General features: G+C 36.1%; 1 protein-coding gene across 1 annotated transcript in view; it reads right to left on the bottom strand.

The window, feature by feature from the left end:
- The window catches only part of ptprz1a (protein tyrosine phosphatase receptor type Z1a), a 55,282-nt gene that overhangs the window by 31,379 nt on the left and 1,124 nt on the right, over positions 1–22,779 (bottom strand). The window contains exon 3 of the mRNA XM_016290320.1: positions 2,591–2,659. Coding sequence (XP_016145806.1) covers positions 2,591–2,659 — 69 coding nt within the window. The remainder of the gene's footprint in view (positions 1–2,590; positions 2,660–22,779) is intronic.

Below are 22,779 nucleotides of genomic sequence, written 5' to 3'. Positions count from 1 at the left end.
GCAACCCCTCAGAGGACCTCAGATGATGCAACCCTGAAACAACATACAGAACTACCACATTTTGCTACAAGTTTGATTGCATCATATAATAATTGCTGTTAATATTATTCATCGTCTGTTTTATTACGTCTTATATTGATTTTTCCGTTCTGCTGGTTCGTCTGGTCAGAGGAGAACTGGCCCCCCGACTGAGCCTGGTTTCTCCCAAGGTTTTTTCTCCATTCTGTCACCGATGGAGTTTTGGTTCCTTGCCGCTGTCACCTCTGGCTTGCTTAGTTGGGGACACTTCATTTCCAGCGATATCGTTGACATGATTGCAAAGATATTATTTAAACTGAGCTGGATGCTGACATCACTGAAGTCTTTAACTGAAAAATTAGTGTTTACTATTGTCACTTTGCATTATTGACACTATTTTCCTAATTAATGCTGTTCAGTTGCTTTGACACAATCTGTATTGTTAAAAGCACTATATAAATAAAGGTGACTTGACTTGACTTGACAGCAGACAGACCAGTCCAGCTTCATATCATGAACGCTTTCTCTCTCTCTCTCTTTCTTTATTTTCTCTTACTCATTTTCTATCTCTATCTGTCTCTCTTAGACATCTTTTTTTTTCTTAGACATCTCTATCTGTCTCTCTTAGACATCTCATTTTCTATCTCTATCAAACTCGTAAGACCTTCGTTCATCTTCGAAACACAAATTAAGGTATTTTTGATGAAATCCGAGAGCTTTCTGACTCTCCATAGACAGAAATGCAACTGACACGTTCAAGGCCCAGAAAGGTAGGAAGGAGCTTGGTAAAATAGTAAATAAAAGAGAAGAAATTGTTGAATAAAGTCATTATTTTTGTTTTCTTTGCACACAAAAAGTATTCTCGTAGCTTCATAACATTACGGTTGAACCACTCATGTCGCATGGACTATTTTAACGATGTCCTTACTACCTTTCTGGGCCTTGAACGTTTCAGTTGCGTTGCTGTCTATGCAGGGTCAGAAAGCTCTCGGATTTCATCAAAAATATCTTAATTTGTGTTCTGAAGATGAACAAAGGTCTTACGGGTTTGCAACAACATGAGTAATTAGAGACAGAATTTAAATTTTTTGGGGAACATTTGATCACCTTGCAAACATTATGGGAATGTTATTTTTAATGTTCTCTGAAACTAGTAAGCAGTAACATTTAAAAAATTCAGTTAGGCATCCAACTAAATATTTAAGAAAAACATTACATTAATGAGTTTTTGTGCTAATGTTGTGGGAATGTTATTAAAAAAAACAAAATTCTATTACTGTTACTGGAAGAATGTTTGTTCATAACTTTGAGAGGACCTTACCAGAACGTTAGCCAAACTTCTGAGAACGTTCTATATTAGCAAGGGTCTTTTGATGTTCTGTAAAGATATACTCTAACGCAAAACTCCTTCCTCAATGCATGAAAACTAAAATGCTAAAATGCTACAAGCTAATTGTTTATAAATGGTCATTGTACTGACATTACAACCTTCAACACACTAAAATACAAGCCTACAGATTTAAAAAGACTTGCCCTGGGCGTTTTTACTTATTTCAAAGGCAATCACAATGAGTCATTTGCATAAAGTCTTAAAGGTGTGGCATCAAGAGCAGCCTAAACGGCATCAGAGAAAATCCTGGAAATTATGTAAAACTAAATTACTACAACCAAAAGTGTACAATATGTCTCCTAAAGCATCTAAAAACTCTATCTTGATATTTTGTCACATTCACGATCTCAACCATATTCTCAAAACTATCGTTTTCAATGACTTCATATTCAATATTTTGATCACTGGCAGCTTATACATCACATCCAGCATCAAATGACAGTGACATTTATATTTCATTGCGTATAGAAATTGCTCTGCAGTAAAGCCATTCAAATCAGTTAATTTTTGCTGATGATATTCATTTGTTTTATGCCTGAGGTAATTATGAGTGAAACGTCATGTCATCATTGTGTATCAAACAGTGCCACCTTGAGGAAAAAAGATGCATTGCACATATTGAGTCATCAGATATGTAAATATAGTTGCGCAGGAAAAAATACTTACACATTTACATACCTCGGGTCTCTAGCGACCCTATAGACTTTTTTACAAAAAATTTATCAGAAAACCATTTATTATTAATAATAAATTAATGTTTATTATTATTATTAATAAACATTAATAATCAAATCCAATAAAATCAGGTTTTCCATGGAAATACTGGGATTAAACTCCAAATTACAACTTGGAGTCATAGTTCATGAAAGCCCAAACACACCCTGTAAACTTTGATATGCATTGGCTGGGCGAGATCAGACAGGACCTGTAATTTAGGCCACATTAACCCGGAAAGCCCAGTTAGATATGGATGAGTTTAATCTGTGGCGTTAAGCCCTGCATGCTTAGACAAAGATGATCCCTAAACCTGCACTGGCATGGGGGAAGATGCCACCAGCGCTTCAGTTCAGAGTGCATCTATAGAAATTCTGGCAGGCCTTTTATACAGACTGAAGTCTAATCGCTATGATCACTATGCAGAGATAATAAACAATGTAAGTACATTTAGAATTCAACACTCACCCGCGTACGACCAGTCTATGTTCTCTGAGAGTTTCTTCTGTGATCTGAATCCATATGCTTCTGATACATCTGCTGAAAAAATATCAGTTTATTCTATCAGAATGAATAAATATGCTCGCTTGATAAAAATATTTAACTGAATAAAAACAGTCAAGAGAAGTATTTTGCATTTATACTTTTTTTTCATTACAAATGATATTTTCAGGAAAACAATTTGAATGGAGGGTTAAAAAAAGAAACTTGCTTCAAAAAGTTAGTATAACACTTTTCGTAATACACATTGTTTCTGTATATAATATGTTTTATAGATGCATTTAGCAGAATAGAACTGGGTGAGAATATAATTTACATTTTGCAAAGATATGAAAATAAAATCAAGAAGCTTAGTATATGTTATGCTCCCTTTGCTTTTATTTTAAATAATTAAATAAATAAATAAATAATCATTATAAATAATGCATATATTAATTATAAGAATTTAAATATTTATTATAAATAATACATATATTAAAATAAATATTAATATAATGCTTTTTTAAAAAAAATTATTATATAATTTGATTAGTGACCTAGTGCTGAATCTTAAATATTTCTTATTCATCTTACATCATAAAATTCATAAATCTCATTATTAGTATTATTATTATACTATATTTTGAATTTCAGGAATGCCACTGTATATTCATAACAATAGGAATATACAGTATTTATTGATTTTAAGCCAAGTTAAAACTGATAGATAGAGGTCTTAAAAGTTAAAACTCCTCTTTAACCTGCCTCAAACCTTCTGCAACTTTGGATTTAAAACATGGCATTTTTATTCAAAATTTGGCTTGCAAATATTGGTTAAAAGTTCAAATCAGCTATAAAACAGGACAGCTTCTTCAAAAAGAGAGATCAATCTTTAAAATTCCTCTCGCAGCAGCTAAATCATGTCTTGACCTGCTGTCAAAACATTCGCTCTACCACAGAGAGTGAAGTCCTGAATGACGTGTTTGGATTTATTCCCGTATTAATGGTTTGAAACACTGCAGTTAGGTTGTAATCCACCACAGAATCCTGTTGGGGAAGTGACAGTGCCTAAATCAAATGGCATAATTATTTGATAAAAGCAATTATGCATCAGATTGTAAGAACAATATGGAAATCATAGAGAATATGAGTTCAGGAGGCGCTGAGCAGAAAGGCAACCTCTATTATTCTCTTTGTTCAGTTTTTGCCTGGTGGTTTCATTCACTTGACTTAAAAAAGGTCTCTTTTATTGTCAGAAGGTCGTCACCCAGGACTTTAAGGTCATGCGGTAAAAGTTCATCCACAAAGTTCTTCCTCATAATCACTCCACTCTTTCAAAATGTTGGTCTCCTGCTGATCAGGAAGCTTTGGCCATTTTTTGCCTTTTTCATTTTTAAACATAAAGTCCTCCAATGACATGCTACATAGGAGACAATACATTAAATCAATCCTTGTCAAAATACTACTGGATTCATTTAGTCCCACAATTTACTCTTTTTTTCTATTGAATCCTATTTGGCTATCAAAAGAACTTATTTGCGTTTCCTTCTACCGCAGTTTGTTTCTGAGAATATATTTTTTTCTTTTTTTTTTGCATTTCAAAGACAAATGCATTTTCACTATTTACTCTTTTTATTCCAAATACATATGACATTCTTTTTATGTAAAACAACAAAAAAAGAGTTATTATTTTTCTTTTTGTGTTCCATTGAATTCATATGGGTTTGGAACAACATGAATTTTACTTTTGGGATTAATTATTATATATTCTCTTAATACTCCAAAACTGACTTCTAGTAAACAAACAGAGAAGCAGATGCAGTGGGAGAGGCATATAAACTCTAAAAGCCTTCTGCCAATGCTCTAATTAGCAAATAATTAGCCTGCATGCCTAGTGCATGTGGGTCGGACCTCTGATCCATAACTGTCCATAACTCAATCTGTGCCATTTCAGGCTCATCACTGCAGATTGACAAACAAAAATAGAACAAATCGGACAGACAGGACATCCTAAGCTGTCAACTATAACAGAGATGGAGACATTGCCTTTTTAATGACAGTTTTGGTTTACTTTAGAATATACAGTATATCCAGTTGACCAACCTTCTGAGTGATTTGAGCTAAACAAGCAATAGTTATGATACCAGGGACATTGCTGGTAAAGTACGGTAACAAACATGTCCTTTGAGTATTTAGTCCATATATACTCCATATTAAAATATGTAAAAGCCACCATACTACATATTAATTTGTAGATTTTATATTATTATATTTTTAGTGATTTGAATTTGTCAAGTGCCTAAAAAACTTTGTTTCCTTGATCTGGTATGCCACTTCTACTATATTTACAGGTATTTATTTGCCATAATTGATTGATTTTAGACTAATCAGTGCTTTGCATTTTGAAATTATATTAAAACCAACTTAGAAAATAATTTTTATTGGAATTTTATTGGATTTTAAATGATTTTTAATTGCAAATAATAGTAAAATCAAATAAAAATCAAATAAAATAAATTTTGAGAATGACTTTGAACATAATGTCAACAACAGTTATAGAGATTTCAGTCTTTCCCCATTCATGTAAATAGGAGCTGAATTGTACCCACTCAGAAAACAGCTGTCCTGGGGAATGACCAAGATGACTACCAAGAGAAATAAGTTGCCTTTAAGACAGTGACATTTTGTCACTGCCCACTGTTTAATTCTAGGACTGATAAGAATGTCTATTAAGCTGTCAACAAGTTAAACTATGTTAAACCACACAATCCCTCTATTCCTTTTAAGCCAACATGGTTTTTGGTTCCAGCAGTCTACTGCCAAACCCGACCATGTTAATGCTTTTAAAAGATGAAAGAAACCTCCCTAAAGAGGGCCCTGTCCCTTGGGAGAAAGGCTTTGACATGAAACACCTTTACACCTATAGACCTTTAGTTAGGATACCTTACACTGAACAGGCTTGCCGAGAGAAACTGCCCGCCTATTCACTAGCAACAGAAGTACAGTTTTGGCTCATCTTTTTGTTAGCTTTTGTCTGTCTGTCTACACTTTGGTTTTGGTCCTTTCAATCACAGTCTGTGCACCTGTTAGGCCATACAAACGTCTACACACTTTTACAGTGTATCAGAGCGCCACGTCTAGTCATACACGCTAATTATAGCTCACCCAGGGTTTCTGAACTAATTTAGCATGCTCTGGGAACACTGACAACAATGAAGTTTATTTTGTTTCTTTAGATTACCCTAACAAAAATGACTATGGTAACCACAATTTGTGCCAAAATACAATTGATAGAGTTACTGATTGTGTAACCATGAAATAGAAGTACCTTTAGCATATTTTTAAAAAGAACACTTATCACAGAGATAATATACTCAAGGGTGAACTAATGTAAAATATTTTCAAGCACTTAATTACATGTTAGGCTATTTGTAGTTAATGGAAAATGTATTATTAGAAACTGCCGAATGTACCTTCAATTAGCAAGCTTGTTAGCGTAGTGCAAACTAGTTTAGAAAATGACTAAATATGGAATAGCATAGCTACTAACACACTGCTCATACTATTTCTGCCAGTTACTTTACTTAACAAGTTAGTTCTATGCTAAGCTAGTAGGCTAAACTGTTAGCTTGCCAATTGAACAACCCGCTAACCATTTGACAGAATTACGGCAAAAACTTTAGCATGCTAGTTTGCTGTTCCAAATTCAGCCAAGCTCAGTTTCAAATGAAGAGCAAAGAAAAACTTTTTTACATTTAAAAAATACGTTATGTTTGGGTGAATTGTCCCTTTAAGTAAACCCTTACGAAAATTAACCATGGTTTTACTGTAACCTTGTACCCTGTTTTTTTTTTTGGCATACAGTGATTATTATTTGTATAACCACAGTTTTACTACAAATACATCGGTTAAACTATGGTTAGTGTAGCGAAACCATAATTTATGGTTACCGTGGTTTAACTATAGTAACCATTGTTTTTTTGGTTTTATTTGTAGTAAATCCATGCATGATCAATTTTTGTAAGAGAATGAAAAGTTTACATCAATAGTGTAATTTAAGCAGGAAAATGTAAAATTAGCTAGTTTATAGGAGCAAGATCACGTAGATCAACAATACAAGACAACAGCTACAACATCATCAAGTGATTGTATTTGACCCTGTAGCTGCAAGAAGCCGTACTGGAACTTGAGCCATATTGAAAACCACACAGGTAAAAATAACAAAGGAAAATAAATTATGAAAAAGCTCTGAAGTCAGCAGAGAGGCAGCCATTCACTTGCTCCTCCCCACTGAACTGCACCCATGTCCGTTCTCATGGCCTGCCCCATTCACCGTATCAATACAAACACAACAATGAGATCAGTGGCTCAGCCGTGAGAGCCACGGCGGGACTGCAGGTCCATGCATTGTAACGCCTTGCTGCCTGCCTGATTGCTTTTGTCTGACAGAACCCATATTCCTTTTTACCCAATCAACAGCTCTCATGTGAGCCAAGAGACGCATGGGCTTGATTTCCTGGTACATGGTGTAACAGAGAGTAAATGAAATATAACAAGGACCTGTTGCATACTAGACAACAAGGCAAGGAGGTTTGGTTACTCTGTACTTTCTCGAATGTTTTGCAGACATTTCACTGATGAAGTTCAATAGCTTATAAACTTATATGAAGCTGTAAACATACAATATGGTGGTTCTTATAACCCACTTGCCTTTCATTTTTACAAATTGGACAAATTTTTAAATTGTCATGGTGGAGCAATAGTTTAATAAATACTGTTCCCTCACTTCAGTCATCAATATAGTTATAGCTATTTCATCATATTTATGACAAAAAAAACTTGGTTTAGTAAAGACATTTGAAGGTAACTCTCAGACCCACTTTAAGGAGCAGTTCACGCATGAATTAAAATTTTGTCATCCTCATGTTGTTTCAAAATGTACGACTTTCTTTTTTTCTGTGGAGCATAAAAACAATATATTTTTAAAAATATCGCAGTGCTCAGTCCCTACAATGAATATCAAAGGGCTCTCATGTTGTTCAGACCCCAATGTTCTTCCAAATAGAGAGAATAATAATAGGTTTGTAATAACAAGCAGGTGAGTAAATGACAAAAAAAAAAAAACAGGCAAAGCATCTTGGCTCAAGATTTTTAGATTCCATAAGAACCAGCAAAAGGATATGAAAGGACTGACATGAGGACTTTAAAGAGGAACCGCAACCAAGACAAGACAGAAAGGTAACAAGAGGGTAATGTAAGGAAGGTGACCCTTTGTTCCTTACCACTCTAATGCATTAGGAACGAGAGAAGACAACCGCTCCTTGAAGACATGTGCCAGAAGAGGACACTTCAAACCTCAGCTGTCATTAGTGAAATTAAAGGTGTACAACCACACAACAGAGTCATCTCGAAATATGAGACAAAAGAGAGCAGCACTCAAGATTACTCCCGGTCAACATAAGGTGAGAACAGGATATCAAAGACCAAGAGGTGATTTTGTTAAAATCCTGCTGATAGGATCGCAGAAAAAAGGCAGCAACTACTTGCACTTAGTACAAAATTTTAAGTGGGAGAACTTGCACAATTGGTGGCTGACTAAATACTTTTTTTCCCCACTGTATACACACACACAGTTAGGTCCATATATTTGGACACTGACACAATTTTCATAATTTTGGCTCTGTATGCCACCAGAATAGAATTAAAATGAAACAATTAAGATAAAATAGAAGTGCAGATTTTAAGCTTTAATTCAAGGGGTTGAACAAAAATATAAAATAAAATGCTTAGGCTTATTTTTATACATAGTCCCCCCATTTTCAGGGGCTCAAATGTAATTTGACAAATAATTATAATAATAAATAAAATGTTAATTTTTCATATTTTGTTGAGAATCCTTTGCAGACAATGACTGCCTTAAGTCTGGAACTCATGGACATCAGCAGAGACTTAGTTTCCTCCTTTGTGATGCTTAGCCAGGCCTTTACTGCAGCTGACTTCAGTTGTTGTCTGTTTGTGGGTCTTTCTGCCTTTAGTTTTGTCTTCAGCAAGTGAAATGCATGCTCAATCGGGGTGAGATCAGGAGATTGACTTGGGAGGAGGTCAAAGGATCTCTCCATGCAAGAAAAACTGAAAATTGTTAGGCTTTAAAAACAAAAATCATTTAGAGAGATAGCAGGAACATTAGGAGTGGTCAAATCAACTGTTTGGCACATTCTGTCTGTGCATAAAAATGGTTGTAATTCCTAAGCTTTTTATGTTATATTTTTGTTCAACCCATTGAATTGCACTTCAATTTCATCGTGATTGTTTCATTTTAATTCTATTCTGGTGGCATACTGAGCCAAAATTATCAAAATTGTGTCAGTGTCCAAATATATATGGTCCTGACTGAATACAGTAAGGTCCATATAAATTTGGACAAAGTCACAATTTTTATTATTTTAGCTGCTAACCAAAACATATTCAAGTAACAGTTACACTTCTAATCATGTAATAATTACTCCTAATATAAAATATTCTATAGAAGAGTATTTCACTAAGCAGGCTGAATGGAAATCAATAGCAATAACGCAGCCAGCAAGCAAACACAGTGAGCAAACGGTTTGTTGCCAGAGTGAGCAGATGAAGCTTATAGGTGTGTGTAAGTGTGTGTAGGATACACAGAATCTCTGTTAGAGTGTGAGACGTGATGCTGGTGAAGTGTGTGTGGGTAGAGGATGTGCTTTTAATTGCACTGTAATCTTGCTCCGGTGCATTCCAGCATCAACCCTGCTGTGTTACCCGATAAGACTGATGGCGTCCGGGTTCATCAAGGACAGGACACTGGTTGTAAGCGTGATTTATTTCTCCTCATCCTGTGGTCAGCTGGTATTGAATTAGCCACTATGTTTAGTAATGTTTAAAGCCAAGCAAGAACAACACCAAAACTGACAAATGCGCATCATTTATGAAATGTATGCAATTTAAATATAAAAATCTTAAATGTATGCCTTTTTTAAATGAATGAATATTATGGAAAAATACATCATTCACAAAAAACAAAACTTGTCATCCTCCTTGTTGTGTTCACGAGAGATGTATAGATTATTAATGAATGAATCAATCTTTTGAATTGGATCTTCTTAATGAATCAGTAAACCAATCTGAAAGAATTGTTCATAAATCTGACTGATCCAGTTCATCTTACTTAATGATTCAATCACTATCTTTCAGGTTCACAGCTCATTCTTTAAAATGTATCCTGTCCATAGGTTTGATACAATATGAGGGTGAATAAATGAATTTTGGGGATACTATCCCTTTAAGAAAACTATACCAACCCCGGTCCACATTTAGACGGGTTTTCTTGGCCAAAAAGATGTTTCAGCATGAAAGATATAGCCAATCAACATGCAGAAAACGTTTTTGTTACTACTGCAGGAAAACAAATGGACCTTGGGCCAACTCACACCCACCACCATGAACACAGTTTCAGATCAGTTTCTTTCACAATGACTTGTCTGAAGTCACGAGTTTACTAATATTTGACTTCACTAAATGTGAGCTCAAGCTCTTGATGTGACTATAACAGCGTTCTGAGTCAAAAAAAAGTGAAGTGTAACACTCAATTCTGTCTCAAATACAAAACAGCAGTAAACATTTATAGTTGGATTGGCTATGTTTTAAATATGGGGTCCATCTGAGCCTTCGGTTTATAGAGAAAGAGTGCTTTGATGGCGTAAAAAGGGATGCCATTTCACAAAAAAAAAGTCCAAAAAAGATGAGAAAAGCAAGAAAGAAAACAAGAGCAAAACTGGAATGAAAATTAAAGCAAATTATGATTCTGTGCTCTAAAAGTCATGTCTGTCAATTTAACTACCCATTCTGAAGACATCTTCCAACTAAATATTATTTTTTGCTGTTTAGATTGATATTCAAAGTGAGGAGAAACCAGATCAAACAGGAGTGATCAAATGCGGTTAAGATGCAAAGTCAAATCTCCCACATTATCACCAGAGCTCAATGTTCACTAAGCCACGGCTCCAACCTATTTCTTTTAATTACCTTTTGCACTTATTTTAATTGCGCAACATGAGAAAAAAATCTATTTTGAGAAGACAGAATATTTGTCTTTAGTGCTAGTGGCAAATTTTGTGTCCTTATGTCCTTAGTAATATAATATCTCTATCAAAGGCTTTAATGGCATAGACTGGATTTGTGCTTGATCATTGAAAAAATAATGCTGTAACTTTGGACGGCTACAAATTATTATTATTATTATTATTATTCAATAAATGTAATATATTTTTAATATTTTTGATCAAGATTAACCATCATTTAATCATGATTTTAAAATGTGGTATATCCAGTTAGTGACTAAGGAACTTAATTATTGATTAAATGTCTTGAATGTTATTGGAAGCTAATCGACTTAAGTCATGTTTCTGAGAAGCTGTCAAGAAAATGCCAGTAAAAAAACATCTAAGCAAGAACATCCTGAGAAATTATCAACACAGATGCACATCTTGTATACAGAGCCATTCTCTCAATGAAGAAAGAGCGCTGTACATCTGAGACGAATTATTACAGCCAGATTTCCACATGCTCTGAGGCTTCATGAGGAACACGATGAGTCTCTGATTTGGCATGAGCCAGCCTAGACAAAAATACATTTAATCTAGGGCCCACCAGCACTCACTAAGAGCCAAAACCACAAACAGGGAAATTATTCATTCTCATAATTCAATAATCAATAAGAGCATAAAGGTTTGGACTTTTAGAAAAGTTTTAGGTTTTTGTCACACTTCTCAATTTCCACAAATAGTTCTTGAATAATTATTATTATTTTACTTGGAATATTATTTTCCAACCAATCAGAACAGACCTGAAATCCATTTCCAAGAAGCAGTGCTATAGAATATTTCATAATACGAACCCAAGAGCTCCAAATACACTTTGAAGTCTGTATGAGAGTATCTTGTACGGCGAGTGATAAAGCAGTTTAATATGATGAATCTTAGCTAATTAGCTGGAGCAATGGGAGTTCAGAGAAGTGTGAGAGGCTCTCCGGTGTGTTTCCTCCTCTGATTCAAAGCCAGAGATTACCCACTCAACCTAGTACATATTCAAAAAGCATTATTACAGGTTGAGTGAAAAAGGGGGTAATTGTTCTTTCACTTGCATCGGGCCACAGCGGTTTTCACCGGGACATATGGTGTAGGCGGGGTGAACTGGATTAACGAGAATCAGCCCTAATTAAGAGACTCTGAAGATCTCCTATTATTTCTTTGATGGCCTGGAGGACCCATGCGAGTAGCTATTTGGAGTGGTATCCTAATTGAAAAGGGCATGGATTCTCAGATGGGGGAAGACTCTGAGAGAATCCAGAGGACTGTCAACCGCTGCAGTGTCCTTGAGTGACACTGAAACATTTTCATTTAAAATCTCAACTCTAATAGGCATCTATGGAGTCATCAGCTGACGAATGGGAAACATTTTAGTTGGATGTTCGTCTTACATTTTTTAAACGTTACTACTTGTTTCAGAATTTTCTGAGAATATTAATGTTCCCATAATGTTTGCAAAATTATCAAATGGAATGTTCCTTTAACATTTGCATAACAAAGAAACAACATAAGACTAACATAATGTCAAATGATGATCATATATCAACTAAGGTCAAATGATGATAATATATGTAGAATTGCAGCCCTCAAAGAATATCATAAGAGGAAAGTAACTCATCACTGTCAAATACGCTTGTAAATCTTATAAGAGCCTTGATTGTGAGATAAGCTTCTGCCCTGGTCTTTGTCCCATTTGAGTCCAATCTGGGGGAGATCAGCAATCCACCCACAGCTCATCCACCAGCTGTCTCCTCTTTACCCAGATGTGGATCTGTGTCATCTGCTTGTAGAAGAGGAGACCTTCAGTGTTTGTGTGATCAGAACAGCCTGTTTATATGACCAAAACTAGCCTGCTAGTATCAAAGATGTTCAGGCATCAACAGCGTATAGATTGTCTTGTGATCAGTTCAGATTGCAATTAACTTTTGAAAGCCGACCCTTTCGTCAGAGTCGACAGATTCGTGGGCAGCGCTGCAACATCCAGCACAGTTGTGCTGTGGCAACCCAAGTCCAAGTCTTGATGAAGTTAAAGTATTTTTAACCCAACTTTTACTGTATTTTACAAAAGTCCCTCAACAGCCTTATTCATAACTCCCCAAGCAGCGATTTCATATACAGTACAGCTCCTATCTTGAAAGGGGAAAGACTTAAATCTCTATAACAGTTTGCTGAAATTATTTTAATGACTTTTGAAATCAGGCAAAAAATATGACAAAAACAGTATAATTTTTATAATAATATAATATATATATATATATATATATATATATATATATATATATATATTATACAACTTATTTTATAATAAGTTGTATAATATAAACAGATAGATAGACAGATAGAAGGCACACCTCCTAATACTCCAGAGTGCTTTCATCCTTGTCAGAAGATACTGTGTAAGGTATAGAGTAACTCATGCCCCTCAGGACAGTATACAATACAACCTTTTGTAGTCCTGTACATAATATCAATTATTAATCCGCAACTTGCTGCCATTCTAGACAAACAGAATTGAAACTACTTCAAAAACAAAAGTGATTTAAGTAGAAAACTCAAGCTCCTTTGATTGTCCTCTCTTTGGGTGCTCACAGTGAGCCCAGACTTTATACTCACACAGTGTCAGAGACCAAGCGACTATATCATAGTGTCCAAACTTTACTTTGATTTGTATTCAGCATCCTCTCCAAGGTCCATTGAATGAGAGCAGAGATCTAGACCACACACCTCTAGCCTGGAAAAGAACAGGAAGGGATCTCAAAGCATCTTAAGCTAGCACTCAACAGACCTGCTCTTGTTTCTCCAATGGCAGACGGGAGCAGCTCTTTCAGTAGCATGACAGCAAACCCTAGTCTGCTGTCATTAATTAAGTGGCAAGTCAGGGATACTGACCCAACCGGCAGAGAGCCACTGGGGCCCCGGCAGAGCCTGTCAATATGCACTGAGATGAAGATGCTGAGATTCCCAAGGGACACAGAGTGAGACAGAGACAGACTTTCAATGGGTTTAGAGATAAAGGAAAATCTGAAGAGATGAAATGGCATATGAAAGACTGGAAATTGAATTAGAGGTTTTAAGTGGTTTTTGTCTTGTCTTATGATGTTAAGGTGTTCTGGAGGGAATTGTTTGTCATAAATGACAAAAAAAACTCATGCATTTACAAAAACCCTAACATTTTAATCAGGGATGAAGTGATAAAGCTTTGGCAATGTGCAATAACCATTGTTCCTTTAACAATGACAATAAATATGTATTATATTCTATTCTATTCTATATCTATTAATAATTTTGCGTTTTCTCACAAAACCTTTACGTTCACCAAAAAAACTTTAAATTGGCTTGCAAAACTTATGCACTATCCTGAAGAAGTTTTCAGTTTGCTTGCAAAAAATTTGTGATGGAAATATGAGGTGAGAGAAAAAAACTATATTGCAACATTTTTGCAAACAAACACTAAAAGTTTTGCGAGCAAATGCAAAGTTTCTCAGGAAAGTGCAATACTTTTGCAAAAGAAGGTCCATTTTTGATACAGATTTTTTAAAAATCAAACCACATAAGGACAGGGTTTGGATCGGTTTCTAAAAAATACTTTTTTGTTTGTTTAGTTTTTTTTGTTTATTTTTTGCTATTTCGACTATAAAAATCTAAATGGATCTGAATGTAATGGATCGGATCGGAAACACTTTCACTATATGGACAAAACCAGTTGAAACATCCTTCAAAACATCATCTTTTGCATTGCATTCCACATAAGAAAGCAAGCCATACATGTTTGGAAAAACATAAGGTTGAGTAAATTAACTTTTTTTTGGGGGGGGGGGGTGAACTGCCCCCTTTATAACTGTATAAATACACCCAGCAGTGCTTTCATAGGTGTTTCGCAATAAAAAAAAACGCAAAGAGGAAAGGCTCTGACACTCTCAGTTCAAGTTCACCCCTCTCTCCCTATTATATTGTTATGATCAATATTTAAAACAGTTGAGTAAATTTTTTTCAGGATTCTTTGATGAATAGAAAGATCCAAAGATCAGCATTTATATAAATTTTTTTTTTTTGGGGGGGGGGGGGGGGTGAACTACCCCCTTTATAACTGTATAAATACACCCAGCAGTGCTCTCATAGGTGTTTCGCAATAAAAAAAAATGCAAAGAGGAAAGGCTCTGACACTCTCAGTTCAAGTTCACCCCTCTCTCCCACACAGACACACAAAAGTACCCCAACTCGCTCATCCATCCTTTGTGACATGGGAGCACCACCACTGGGACAAATCAGGGGCCCTCCTGAATGTCACACTCACATGCCACATACAATAAGACCCCCCTTCCAGTCCAGACACCCTACGTTGTTGCATGTCCACGAGCACCGGCCGCCTCTTGCCAGCCAGGCACAAACAAATCGAGCAGCTGACAGCATAATTCACTAAGCGGGATTGGCCCAAGGCCATGGCCAGGATGGTGCAGAGATTTGGCTCACCACTGAAGCCCCCCTCGCCACCATCCCATCCACCGCCCCCCGGTCCATTCAGGCTCGGCCCCTCCACTGTCTTGGGAAGGAGAGAAAAGACAGGACTCGGAGGCTCAGTGCGTCCCCTCCGCATGCCTGAGTGAATGTGTTTGAGCCTAATACCGAATAATCTGTTCATCAAATGCCCCCGCTGCCGTCAAGGGGAAATCTGCTCCCGTTTTCACAAGCAGATTCGGACAGGGGGTCTGGATGCCAAGCTACCCCAAGTGCCCCCACCAAAGAGCAAAAAAGAAAGAAAAACACTGGTCACAAACAGATGCATTAACACTAAGCAAACACAAAGATTACATCAGTTAAAGAAATATCCATAACAATAGTATGACTGCAGGTGAGAAAATGTTTTAATACAGTTCTATCAAGAAGTTTATAGTGAATGATTTACATTTCAGAAAACAAATATAGTTTGTATATATAGGCTAGTTATTTTTTCTGTTTTTGCTCCAATAATGAAAACCCAAATGAAGCCGATGAATGAATCATTGTTTTGAACAAATTGGTAAATGATTCAATAAATCACTCAAAAAGAAAGTCACTTGTTTTATTCTGGAATAAATCAGTGCTCTTGAACAAAGAGGTTGACTGAATAATTGAATGTCTCATTCATAAAAACAGTAGTTGAATTACATTACAAATTCTGCCAGTTATTAGTCTCATTTCCTGAATGAATTAGTGTTTTAAATAAATGGGTAACTATTTCAATGACTCCTAAATAAGTCAGTTATCTTGAGTGAATTGTTTGACTGAAAAATTCAATGACTTAATCTTAAAAACAGTTCCTGAATTCAGATTGATGTACTACTCTATTTATACCATATCTTACTACGATAAAATAGTAAGATAAGTACACTACTACGCTGTTCTAAATTCAGCCAGTCACTTGTTTCATTTCCTAAATGAACCAGTGTTTTGAATTAATCGGTTGAGTGAACGATTCTGACTCACTCTTGAAGACAATCGATAGTTTTTTTCCTGAATGAATCAGTGTTTTTGAATGAATCAGCTGAATGAACGTTTTGTGACTCACTAATAAAGCAATTCACTTGTTTCGTTCCTGAAGGATTCATTGTTTTTGAACAAACTGGATGAGTGAATGATTCAGTGACTCACACATTAAGAGAGCCACGTTTCATTCCTGAACGAATCAGTGTTGTGAATGAATCTGTTAAGTGAATGATAAAGTGACTCCCTCATAAATCGAGTCACTTGTTTCTTTCATGAATGATTCCATGTTTTTCAAACAAAACGGTTGAGTGAATAATCTTGTGGCTCACTCATAAATCATGTTTTGTTTTCAGAATAAATCAGTGTTTTTGAACAAATCATCTGAGTGAACGGTTCAGTGACTTACTCAAAAATTGTCGCCACCTACTGGTGTGATGATATAACCTGCTGAAAAAAAATCATTGAATATAGCTAATGCACAAACTCACAATCTGTCAGAAATGGCGCAAAAACAGATGAGCGAAACAACTTTCCTTTTCTGCTGACATCACTGAGGCCACATAGGCTATTGGATAATGTAGTCAAACAGCTATTTAGTTACCAAACTTGCATTCAGCCTATAACGCCCACTTTTCACAATCCAATTAAATCCTGATGTATCCAGTTAAGTTATTTTCCCTATTAGCTACATATCTTGTTTCACTCTGGAAGAGACATGCATTTTAACATTGAAAAATGGCACACTTCACCTTTAAGCCTAAAACGGTAGTTCTGCTTGGACACACAACTAACTGGAGCATGTAGAGAGACACACACTGCCACACGTCCCTCACAGGTGGACACACATGAGGCATGTGGCAGGGGAGGGGCCGCGTGAACCCCGGACTGACAGCTTTACAGTCTGCAACTACCATCTGTCACAAACCCAAGACCCGACAAACAACACAGGGACTTTCTCAGTGGAAAAACAGAGCAGTGCCAAAAAAGTGTAGAAGGGAAAAAAACTTGTTAGCTATAGTACAACACTTGGGAAGACATATGGTGAGAGAGAGATTTCATTCACTAAAGATTTAGCCCTTCCTTTGTGCCACACATTTCATCACAGCATCACTTAGAACACCAAACTGAAAAGAAGAAAAGTAGTAAGCGACGAAGGAGCAGCTGAGCGTTTTTGTTGTTGTTGACTTTCTCAGTGGAAAAACAGAGCAGTGCCAAAAAAGTGTAGAAGGGAAAAAAAATTGTTAGCTATAGTACAACACTTGGGAAGACATATGGTGAGAGAGAGATTTCATTCACTAAAGATTTAGCCCTTCCTTTGTGCCACACATTTCATCACAGCATCACTTAGAACACCAAACTGAAAAGAAGAAAAGTAGTAAGCGACGAAGGAGCAGCTGAGCGTTTTTTTGTTGTTGTTTTTTTAGCAGGTACCGACTTACTATCCCGGTTCACTAGCTGACTTACAAAAGGGCTTTTCCAAGTCCTAAGTAAAATGGCTTTGGCCAGCTCTTAGAGGCTTTGTCTCAGACGGCATCCAAAAGATTAATCCAGGCATATCAGTCGCTCCTTGGCACTTTGTAACAGATAGCAGACAAAATAATGAGCCTAGGATTGAAGTCTGAGTTTGTATAAGCATTTGTCACTTTCTACTGAACTGGGCTCGGGGACAATTTGAACAATAGGGGCATATGTTAACTATGAGCCAAGTTGCGCTTTTTTCACATAGGGTACTTGCACTGTATAACAAATGAAAATACAAACAGCAATAGCCACATTTTTATTTCAGGCTTAATTTCTTTTCTTCTTCTTTTTACAGTTTAGACCAACAAGTAATTTTAAAGGTAAGCTAAGGTAGATATACCTCAGAAGTGACCTTATTGTGCTCTTATTGGTTCCAGTATTGTCAGTGGTTTTAGACTATACTGACACCTATTGGTCTGGATGAATGAAGTTTACTAACTGCTGCTGCTTTGCATTGAATCTGTTTATCTGTTTTTCTTTTATTTATTATTTATTATACACAGACTTTTAAAAAGGGATGGATGTTTGCTTCAAGTGATAGGCCAGGTAAGTGAAATTATATGATCTTGCTGTATGTATGTAGTTTTCTTTACGTTTTCTGACTAAAAGCAACAAAAAGCTATTTTAAAGTGGTTAAGTGTGGCAGGGGAGGGGCCGCGTGAACCCCGGACTGACAGCTTTACAGTCTGCAACTACCATCTGTCACAAACCCAAGACCCGACAAACAACACAGGGACTTTCTCAGTGGAAAAACAGAGCAGTGCCAAAAAAGTGTAGAAGGGAAAAAAACTTGTTAGCTATAGTACAACACTTGGGAAGACATATGGTGAGAGAGAGATTTCATTCACTAAAGATTTAGCCCTTCCTTTGTGCCACACATTTCATCACAGCATCACTTAGAACACCAAACTGAAAAGAAGAAAAGTAGTAAGCGACGAAGGAGCAGCTGAGCGTTTTTGTTGTTGTTGTTTTTTAGCAGGTACCGACTTACTATCCCGGTTCACTAGCTGACTTACAAAAGGGCTTTTCCAAGTCCTAAGTAAAATGGCTTTGGCCAGCTCTTAGAGGCTTTGTCTCAGACGGCATCCAAAAGATTAATCCAGGCATATCAGTCGCTCCTTGGCACTTTGTAACAGATAGCAGACAAAATAATGAGCCTAGGATTGAAGTCTGAGTTTGTATAAGCATTTGTCACTTTCTACTGAACTGGGCTCGGGGACAATTTGAACAATAGGGGCATATGTTAACTATGAGCCGAGTTGCGCTTTTTTCACATAGGGTACTTGCACTGTATAACAAATGAAAATACAAACAGCAATAGCCACATTTTTATTTCAGGCTTAATTTCTTTTCTTCTTTTTTTTACAGTTTAGACCAACAAGTAATTTTAAAGGTAAGCTAAGGTAGATATACCTCAGAAGTGACCTTATTGTTCTCTTATTGGTTCCAGTATTGTCAGTGGTTTTAGACTATACTGACACCTATTGGTCTGGATGAATGAAGTTTACTAACTGCTGCTGCTTTGCATTGAATCTGTTTATCTGTTTTTCTTTTATTTATTATTTATTATACACAGACTTTTAAAATGGGATGGATGTTTGCTTCAAGTGATAGGCCAGGTAAGTGAAATTATATGATCTTGCTGTATGTATGTAGTTTTCTTTACGTTTTCTGACTAAAAGCAACAAAAAGCTATTTTAAAGTGGTTACCTAAATGAATCAATGTTTTGAATGACTCAGCTGAATTAATGATTTTATGACTCACTGATAAATCGATTCACTCATTTAATTTCTGAATGATTCATTGTTTTTGAACAAATTGGATGGGTGAATGATTTGGTGACACATGAAGAGAGCCATTTGTTTCACTCCTGAATGAATTAGTATTTTTGAATGAATCAGTTAAGTGAATGATTCTGAGACTCGCTCATAAATTGAGTCACTTGTTTCTTTCATGAATGATTCAGTGTTTTTCAAATGAAATGGTTGAGTGAATAATTTTGTGGCTCACTCATAAATCATGGTTTGTTTTCAGAATAAATCAGTGTTTTTAAACAAATCATTTGAGCAAACGGTTCAGTGACTCACTCTTAAAATTGTCGCCACATACTGGTTTGATGATGTAACCTGCTGAAAAAGACACTGAAAAATCCCCTTTAATAATACACAGACTCACAATCAGTCAGAAATGGCGCAAAAACAGATGAGCGAAACAACTTTCCTTTTCTGCTGACATCACTGAGGCCACATAGGCTATTGGATAATGTAGTCAAACAGCTATTTAGTTACCAAACTTGCATTCAGCCTATAACGCCCACTTTTCACAATCCAATTAAATCCTGATGTATCCAGTTAAGTTATTTTCCCTATTAGCTACATATCTTGTTTCACTCTGGAAGAGACATGCATTTTAACATTGAAAAATGGCACACTTCACCTTTAAGCCTAAAACGGTAGTTCTGCTTGGACACACAACTAACTGGAGCATGTAGAGAGACACACACTGCCACACGTCCCTCACAGGTGGACACACATGAGGCATGTGGCAGGGGAGGGGCCGCGTGAACCCCGGACTGACAGCTTTACAGTCTGCAACTACCATCTGTCACAAACCCAAGACCCGACAAACAACACAGGGACTTTCTCAGTGGAAAAACAGAGCAGTGCCAAAAAAGTGTAGAAGGGAAAAAAACTTGTTAGCTATAGTACAACACTTGGGAAGACATATGGTGAGAGAGAGATTTCATTCACTAAAGATTTAGCCCTTCCTTTGTGCCACACATTTCATCACAGCATCACTTAGAACACCAAACTGAAAAGAAGAAAAGTAGTAAGCGACGAAGGAGCAGCTGAGCGTTTTTGTTGTTGTTGTTTTTTAGCAGGTACCGACTTACTATCCCGGTTCACTAGCTGACTTACAAAAGGGCTTTTCCAAGTCCTAAGTAAAATGGCTTTGGCCAGCTCTTAGAGGCTTTGTCTCAGACGGCATCCAAAAGATTAATCCAGGCATATCAGTCGCTCCTTGGCACTTTGTAACAGATAGCAGACAAAATAATGAGCCTAGGATTGAAGTCTGAGTTTGTATAAGCATTTGTCACTTTCTACTGAACTGGGCTCGGGGACAATTTGAACAATAGGGGCATATGTTAACTATGAGCCAAGTTGCGCTTTTTTCACATAGGGTACTTGCACTGTATAACAAATGAAAATACAAACAGCAATAGCCACATTTTTATTTCAGGCTTAATTTCTTTTCTTCTTCTTTTTACAGTTTAGACCAACAAGTAATTTTAAAGGTAAGCTAAGGTAGATATACCTCAGAAGTGACCTTATTGTGCTCTTATTGGTTCCAGTATTGTCAGTGGTTTTAGACTATACTGACACCTATTGGTCTGGATGAATGAAGTTTACTAACTGCTGCTGCTTTGCATTGAATCTGTTTATCTGTTTTTCTTTTATTTATTATTTATTATACACAGACTTTTAAAAAGGGATGGATGTTTGCTTCAAGTGATAGGCCAGGTAAGTGAAATTATATGATCTTGCTGTATGTATGTAGTTTTCTTTACGTTTTCTGACTAAAAGCAACAAAAAGCTATTTTAAAGTGGTTAAGCAAATAATAATAATAATAATAATAATAATTGGCAGGGATCCCAGACCAATACAATTAGTGTGCCTCCTCTATTTTAAAACCCATGAGTAACTCAGCCAATTGCATTACACCGTTGGTCATGTGATCTCAACATGACAGCGCCCATAAATGGGAACCCACTCCATGTAGAATAAAACAGCTTTTTCTTGAAGACTGATATGATTCCAGTCAGCTAATATGACTAAATGTCACTTAACTGTAAGTATTCACAAGTATTCATAGTATTCTTTCCTTTATGTGCAAATCCTTAAATTGCAAAAATTGCTGAGTGCACCTTTGAGGCAACAACTGCACATTTCACTTTGTACTGTGCACTACACACACACACATATATATACAGTGGGTACGGAAAGTATTCAGACCCCCTTAAATTTTTCACTCTTTGTTATATTGCAGCCATTTGCTAAAATCATTTAAGTTCATTTTTTTTCCTCATTAATGTACACACAGCACCCCATATTGACAGAAAAACACAGCATTGTTGACATTTTTGCAGATTTATTAAAAAAGAAAAACTGAAATATCACATGGTCCTAAGTATTCAGACCCTTTGCTCAGTATTTAGTAGAAGCACCCTTTTGATCTAATACAGCCTAAAGAGTCTTTTTGGGAAAGATGCAACAAGTTTTTCACACCTGGATTTGGGGATCCTCTATATATATAAAATACTACAGCAAAAATTAGTTGACAGAGATCTGAGTCATAATCCTGATTCTAGAATGTAAGCCTCCTCCTTATAAGCCTACAAAATTACTTAATTGATTTTAAGGGTTTAACAGGGGGTCTTTCTCAGTTTCTCAAATACTACACTCTAAAAAATGCTGGGTTAAATACAACACAGTGCTGGGTAAAATAGGGACAAACCCAGCAATTGGGCTGTTTTGACCCAGCGGTTGGGTTAAATGTTTAACCCAACCTTCTGGGTAGTAACCCAACCGCTGGGTCAAAACAGCCCAATTGCTGGAGTGTAGGAACGATGAACCTGAATGACCTCAGCCACACAAATCTTTCCCAGTGTAAAAAATACATAAATATAAAGCTGCCAACATAATAATGAAACTCAAACAGACTGCAAAATGTTTTTTTTTTACGTTAAACTTTTTATGTATTTATTCTATGTAACTTCCATTTACTTGGGTAAAGCTAGACCACACTAAAATATTTAAATCATTATATTATTGCATTGTTTTTGTTAAGCGATTAGCAATAATACCTGTTATTTCTATTTAATGTTATTGATTTTTGAGTTTAAACTTGATTTTGTTCATCAGTATACATTTAAAGAGACAGAAACTGTGAATGAACTAAGCAGTGTTGTGAATTCGGCATCACAAAAATATAAAGCAGCAATTAAACTACAGTTTCCAATTTTAATGGGTTGAAATATTTTACAGCGCAGAAAAATCCATTAATTGAACTGATGATTATGAAT

The sequence above is a fragment of the Sinocyclocheilus grahami genome, unplaced genomic scaffold (assembly GCF_001515645.1).
Source record: "Sinocyclocheilus grahami isolate Dianchi unplaced genomic scaffold, SAMN03320097.WGS_v1.1 scaffold257.1, whole genome shotgun sequence".
Lineage (NCBI taxonomy): Eukaryota > Metazoa > Chordata > Actinopteri > Cypriniformes > Cyprinidae > Sinocyclocheilus > Sinocyclocheilus grahami.
Note: the sequence above shows the minus strand (reverse complement) of the source record. Positions and strands in the feature narration are given on the sequence as shown.